This window comes from Quercus robur, chromosome 12 (assembly GCF_932294415.1).
Source record: "Quercus robur chromosome 12, dhQueRobu3.1, whole genome shotgun sequence".
NCBI classification, from domain to species: Eukaryota; Viridiplantae; Streptophyta; class Magnoliopsida; order Fagales; family Fagaceae; genus Quercus; species Quercus robur.
In genome coordinates, this window is record NC_065545.1 from 3,385,030 (window position 1) to 3,392,128 (window position 7,099).

The window sequence follows — 7,099 nt, forward strand, 5'->3', positions numbered from 1 at the left end:
TTCTTATGTTGATTGGTTTACTATGTAACAAATTGTTCAATTTTCCTCGACCAACCACATGAAGTAACTTGGAATCAAAACGATGCACGATGCGTTGATTACACGTGATAAGAACACTCATTTTACTTTATATTATTCACTACAAATTGAGATCTTACGTTCGTTTATTATACACAATAAAACACTCATTTTAATTTATATTATTCATTACCAATTCAGACCCTATGTGCGTTAATTGCACACGATAAGAACACTCATTATAACTTTTATTATTTACTACAAAATTGAGGCCCAACATGTAAATCGAGTGGAGACATGATTTAAACTTAAGATCATTTACTCTGATACTACAATAAACTACGTACCATTTGACTAAGAAACTCAAACTGATACTAAAGAATGAGTAATCATTTAACTTTTTTTCTTCTAATAGAAATAAGGTCTATATATACTATATTTTCTTAAAAGGCTTTTTTTGAAAGTTAGCTTGTAATGGTTTTCACCTTGGGGAGGGATGAATTGGCAATGTCTTTATTCCTACATGGCTACATCATCACTTGCACTCAATCTTAACATTTTCATTCATTTTTATTGTCATGTTGAAGGAACACATTTACCATGGACAAACACAGTTAATAAATGAAAGTAGGAAAACTTGCACATTGCAGTCAAAATCTTAAAAATCATACAGTACCATATCCAAAAAATGTAAGTATATTTCTTGTCCACGACCATCTCACTAAAGTTGTGGCAAACAGAGGCCCTGAAATCTTAGAAGGCAATCTCTATCACATCTTTCACGCCCCACCTCTTCCCACCTTATCTCTTTCTTGACTGTATCTTTCACATTTTCAGACTTATATATTTTCATGCGAATTGAAATATGGCTGTGACTTTACTGCGTTGGCACCTCTCATGACCACCAAATTGTGCTTTGTCTTGATCTCTTTAAGTGATCCAATGCGTGTCAATCATCAGAGGACTTAGTTAAGATTGTAAAAACGATTTATTTAGTGTCAAATTCTGCATAATTTAAAATGGGCATCGAGATAAGACAGAAGAATCAAAGGAACATTGATAGTTTGATACTCTTTTTTGATTTTAGCTGCAGTTCACGTCGTTATCGGGCTCTTTGTCCGCATCAGGGCAAGTCTCTCTAAATTCTAAGCATTTGACACTTACCTAAAAATCTAATACCTCATTTTTTTTTTAATTCGAAATTATATAGAAGTTATGGTACATTCCTTTATAAGCACTTATATAAATATCATATATATATATATATATATACACAATAAAATTTGAGTTTTAACAATTGTAAATGCATCAAGTGATAATCTTTTCTTTGCGACAAGCGTCTTTACTCTTATTGACTAAACTATTTTATTTTGATTATACATTATAAGTTTTGTATATAAATATAGTAAAATTTACTTACCATATACTGTGCTTGAGTCTTAAGCCAAGTGCCTCAATATATGCATGTATTACATATGATAAAATTAATGTTTTTTTTTCTTTGTCATGTAACTCATTAAGATAGTTAATAGTGTAGATAAAAATTTATTAAAATTTCAAGTGACTCAACTAATTATTGGTATAATTTGAGTTAGTTAAAAATAATTTTGAATTAAGCACGAACATAATACCATTTTCAAAAATAATTTACTTCATGTAAAGTGACGGAAATGGTTTTCAAATTTTAATTATAAGATATGCATATGATTCATTTTTGAAAAATATTTAGCTCCAACATGTGTAATGTTATCTTACTCTATGACAACTTAAAAGATCATATATATATATATATATATGTATGTATGTATGTATGTATTTTTAGTTATATAACATTTTAATACACCTAAATAATTTTATAGTAATAATTTGTCATGTAAAGGTTTTAACCCAATGCTTTGTCCTTCATTTTTAACACCATACCAATGTGAAATCCATATAATTGTTTTCTGTTAAGAGGTGGTGGGGTTCTCTATTTTCCTAAGTCCTTAACCACTTTATAAAATTTTGTATTTATTTTTTTATTTTTTTGAGAGAGTTTCAACTTACAGTATCTACTCTTAATGATAGTTTTTTATAATTGAATTAAGATACTGATCGATTTTTGGTGTAAGTAGGGATTGAACTCCATATTTCTTATTTAATTATAAAAAGTTTTATCAGTTGAACTAACTGAACCTACCGCTTTTTAAAAATATTGTTATATATACTAGTAATTTTGATTTTCTCCAACCAATTTTTTTTTTTTTTTTTTTTGATTTCCATGAAATGGGCCCCAAATAAGATGAAGGAGAGGCTGTCATTGAAAGTGAGATAGAGAAATGAGTGTGGATAAAACGTGCATTCCATCCGCCAATCAGAACTCAAAGAAATCACAAACTCCCTACCCATTACCCAAATCCCCATTCATTCTCAATTCACTTTTATCCCTCATTTAGACCATTTAGTAGTCCCAGAGCGAGTGCACACTCACCACACGACACGACACCCCAGTACCACTCACTCACTCAGGGTCAATTTTTTTAGTACCCACAAAAACAAATCCAAACCAAACACCTTCTTCTTTTTCCCACAAAAAAAAAAAAAAAAAAAAAACTAAAATCAAACTCACTTCCTTTCCTGTATTTCAACGAACTAGTTAAAACTATTTTTCTTATTCGTTGAAACTCAACACCACCCCCCATTATCAAAACCTCAAATCAATCTCTCTGAAAATCTAGGGTTAGGGTTTGGCTGACTCGATGGCAGTCTCGACGAGCTTTGCTGGTGCGAAATTGGAGGCTATGTTCCTCAAATCTTCGTCTTCCTCATCCTCGTCGAGAGCCTCGCTTTCTTCTCAGGTGCCTCAGATTTCGGGGAAGCCAATTCGGAACAGGAAAACCCTAATTCGGAGAGGTGCTGTGAGGTGCGAGGTTGCTGCCTCCGATGTTTCGCTTCAGACCGATAAGCTCTCCGCTCTTGAACTGCTCAAAACTTCTGCTGCTGACAGTAATGCCTCCATTTCTCTCCCTCTCTCTCTCTCTCTCTCTAATGTAGCTTATTCTTAGATATTTGAATTTTGTTTGCTTTTGTTTATATTTTCTGTTGCTGTGGTGAATGCATTTCTATATTTTATTTTGGATGTTTTGAGTGTGAATTTGAGTAAATATGTTTTCTTTGATTAAAAAATCTGTGATTCTTTTGACAGAGCTTGGAGAATTCAGTGTTCCACTAACATTATTTGCTTTGAATTCAGTAGCGTGCCTATCTGTGCCTATAATTATGAGTTCGTTTGGTTAAGCGATTTGGGAGCTTAAAAGCGAAAGCCCAAAATAATGTTTCACAACAGCAACTCGTAATAGCTTTTTTACAAAAACGCTCGTTTTAAACCCAAAATGCCATTTTGCAATAGCTTATACAAACACACTCTATGTAGAGAAATTGATGATTTTGTTATATATTAAGAAACCTAAGGAATATTACGGATACAATTGCTATGACATGCCCAGAGTTTTTTCATGAGAGGCGAATGAGCCTTGACCCAATTCACACTCTTCACAAGTGTGGGTTTCCAATTAAAAGAAAGAAAAAAAAAATTTGTGAGAGATCGTGTGGTTTCTTATATTGACATTCGTATGAATATGGTTATTGGGTTTTTTTTTTTTAAAAAATTTTTAATTCTATGAACTTTAGCGTCTTTGAAGTATTAAGAAAAGACCTTGGCTAGATTCTTGTACTCTCTCCTCTTTGCTCTTAGTCTAGAATATCCACCATTATTACCTTAATGTACAGACTACAAAGCCTCTAGACAAAACTTAAAGTTTGTAAGTAGATTGGTATAATTGGTTTTTAGTGCATTTCAGATGTTTCTTTGTTAGCTGATGGGCATCAGCTATCACAAAAGTTGAAAGACGACCACTTCCTTATATAATTTTTTGTTCTTTTCAAATGCTCACGCATTTTTGTTGATTGCATGGTGACTTTTGGCAATGGAAAGTTGTGTTATTAATTGTTTAAACTATGGGTGTTTATTTTCTTGACAGTGTTATGTAAATTCATTGATAATGTAGCCAATTGAATTGGATGTTCTTCTCTATCCTTCTGAGTTCCTGATAACTTTAACAATCTAATATAAGCTATGTTCAAATAATATTTTCAGATTTAAGCTTAAAGTGGGGGGGTTTCCTGTGATGACTTCCAAAATATGTGACAATATTCACTAAAGATAGATCCCAATTGATAGATTTGTGATTTTAACTGTTAGATTTCAGGTGTCACTTATTTAAAAGAAATGTTAGATTTCGGTTATCAGGATTATCATAAAACACCCAACTGGGCCAATACCTGAATTAATCACCAGATAAAGTTTAATGTAAGATCTCTTTCCAAACAACAAATAGGGATATGGGTGCTTAACTCTTAATGCTCAAATTGTAATATACCAAAGCAACGTTGATCATTTTTTTCGTTTAATGGTTTATTGAGAGTTTTGCAATTCTTTTAGTAATATTCATTACAATGTTTTTCGTACTATATTTTTACTGAAATGTTTAGAGTAATGTGTTTCAGGATATACAAAAGAAAGGAGTAGCATTGTGGTCATTGGGCTTAGTGTTCACACTACCCCTGTTGAAATGCGTGAAAAACTTGCCATTCCAGAAGCAGAATGGCCTCGAGCTATTGGGGAGCTGTGCAGTTTAAATCATATTGAAGAAGCTGCTGTTCTTAGCACCTGCAATAGAATGGAAATATATGTTGTAGCTCTTTCTCAGCATCGTGGTGTCAAAGAAGTGACTGAATGGATGTCAAAGGTGCTCTCTTCCTCTTGATCAATACTATGATTTGTTTTTAGGTGCCACTAAAATTGTTCAGCTTACAGAATTTTGTTTAACTTACTAAAGAAAACGGAATATCCATGTGTGATAGTGACACATGAAATGGTTTGGTCATGTTGAGAATGGTTCCATGAAAGATATGTGGTGCAGATGCTTTCTGAGTGAGATCTGTTGGCCTTTTGCCCTTTTGAACGAGTTATTTTATCCATTTTGTCCCAGGGGATTTTGTTGTCCCATTAAATCTTATATGGAGCACTTTTTATTTTTTCTACTCTATTTCCACTAATGCTTAACTCTTTAACCATGTAATTTATGCTATTTTCCTCCACCCATACTGAGGGTCAACATATTGTTTGCTAAGTTGCATGCTTGGCAGTAATGTGTCTGATTATCACATTTTTATGAATCTTATTATAGTAGTTAATTGTTCTTTGCTTCTTGTTGGCAGACAAGCGGAATCCCTGTTTCAGAACTTTGTGAGCATCGCTTTTTGCTTTACAATAAAGATGCTACACAGCATATTTTTGAAGTATCTGCTGGTCTCGACTCTCTTGTCCTTGGAGAAGGTCAAATTCTTGCACAGGTTAAACAAGTTGTCAAAGTTGGGCAAGGAGTTGTGGGCTTTGGGAGGAACATTAGTGGGCTGTTCAAGCATGCAATCACTGTGGGAAAGCGTGTTAGGACTGAGACTAACATTGCTGCTGGAGCAGTTTCTGTTAGCTCTGCTGCCGTCGAGCTGGCCTTAATGAAGCTGCCTGAATCCTCAAATGCTACTGCTAAAATGTTGGTAATTGGAGCAGGCAAGATGGGGAAACTTGTGATCAAACACTTGGCTGCAAAAGGTTGCACAAAGATGGTGGTTGTAAATAGAACTGAGGAGAGAGTTGCAGCCATCCGTGAAGAGTTGAAAGGTGTTGAGATAATCTATAAACCCCTCACAGAAATGCTAACATGTGCTGCTGAATCAGATGTCGTGTTCACCAGCACAGCATCGGAAACCCCACTATTTTTGAAAGAGCATGTTAAGGACCTTCCCCCTGTTAGTTCCGAAGTTGGGGGTTTGAGGCTCTTTGTTGATATCTCTGTACCCCGGAATGTGGGCTCATGTGTCACAGATATTGAAACTGTGCAAGTTTACAATGTTGATGACCTTAAGGAGGTAGTGGCTGCTAATAAAGAGGATCGCCTTCAGAAAGCAATGGAAGCACAAGCAATTATTGCTGAAGAATCAAAACAATTTGAAGCATGGAGGGATTCATTGGAGACTGTTCCTACCATTAAGAAATTGAGGGCTTATGCGGAAAGAATCAGAGTTGCGGAGCTAGAAAAATGCTTGTCAAAGATGGGTGATGATATTTCAAAGAAAACAAAGAGAGCTGTGGAGGATCTTAGCAAGGGTATAGTGAACAGGCTCCTTCATGGTCCAATGCAGCATCTGAGATGTGATGGGAGTGACAGCCGGACCCTGAGTGAGACCCTTGAAAATATGCATGCTCTTAATAGAATGTTCAGCCTCGAGACGGAGATATCTGTGTTAGAACAGAAACTTCGAGCCAAGGTGGAAAAGCAGAAGTAAGCTCCTTTGTCGAATTTCATTCATGCCACATCTTTTATTTCCTCAAATTTGAATAAGGGGAAAATTTCCTCACCTTGTCATTGTGAGTGTTGGCACTGTTGTGATCTTCAATTGGATAAGGCAAACAGCGTTGGCCCCTGTGGGGGGACTCTTTCAGTTCATTCATTGGTGTAACACTCTGGCCAAATTCTTGTTTGGTGTTCCTTCATATTTCTCAGCCTTATCTGTAGAGGCCACTCGGCTATGTAGGATACAAATTGAGGAATAATAAGGCGGTTAGTTTATGTATCAATTGATTGTCCCTAGAGTTTATTGGTCTGTATCTGGGATATGGTTAATCCCTGTAATTAATATACTGATTATTTCAATATGTAGATGAACTTGTATTTAATGTCCTTGATGGGTTTCCGTGCTGATTGTGATTACTTTTGTCATATGTATTACTCCCTCCGTCCCACTTTGTTTGTCCTGTTTGAAAAGTCAAACATTTTAAGGGAACATCATTTATTGTCTTGTCTGCCTTATAAAAATATATAAGTTTACAAAACTACCCTTAAATAAATTTATTAACTTTTTTTAAAAGGGGTTATTCTTAATGAGGCTTAGGGGTATAAAGGAACATTAGTAAACTAATAACTTTTATTTTTAGAAACAGGACAATATTTTGGGACATCCCAAAATGGAATAGAGGACA

General features: G+C 34.7%; 1 protein-coding gene across 1 annotated transcript; it reads left to right on the top strand.

Annotated features, from left to right (window-relative positions):
• The first annotated feature begins 2,440 nt into the window (after positions 1 to 2,440).
• On the top strand, positions 2,441 to 6,800 carry LOC126710079 (glutamyl-tRNA reductase 1, chloroplastic-like). Its single transcript, XM_050410460.1, has 3 exons — positions 2,441 to 3,003; positions 4,564 to 4,805; positions 5,278 to 6,800. The coding sequence occupies exons 1-3, from the start codon at positions 2,757 to 2,759 to the stop codon at positions 6,403 to 6,405; spliced, it is 1,617 nt and encodes a 538-aa protein (XP_050266417.1). The 5' UTR covers positions 2,441 to 2,756; the 3' UTR covers positions 6,406 to 6,800.
• Positions 6,801 to 7,099: the final 299 nt, after the last annotated feature.

What these genes read in the sequence shown, in the direction of transcription:
- LOC126710079 (XM_050410460.1), top strand. Translation starts at nt 2,757, where the DNA reads ATGGCAGTCTCGACGAGCTTTGCTGGTGCGAAATTGGAGGCTATGTTC. An exon ending in CAAAACTTCTGCTGCTGACA is followed by an intron (nt 3,004 to 4,563) that starts GTAATGCCTCCA and finishes AATGTGTTTCAG; the next exon opens with GATATACAAAAGAAAGGAGT. An exon ending in TGACTGAATGGATGTCAAAG is followed by an intron (nt 4,806 to 5,277) that starts GTGCTCTCTTCC and finishes TCTTGTTGGCAG; the next exon opens with ACAAGCGGAATCCCTGTTTC.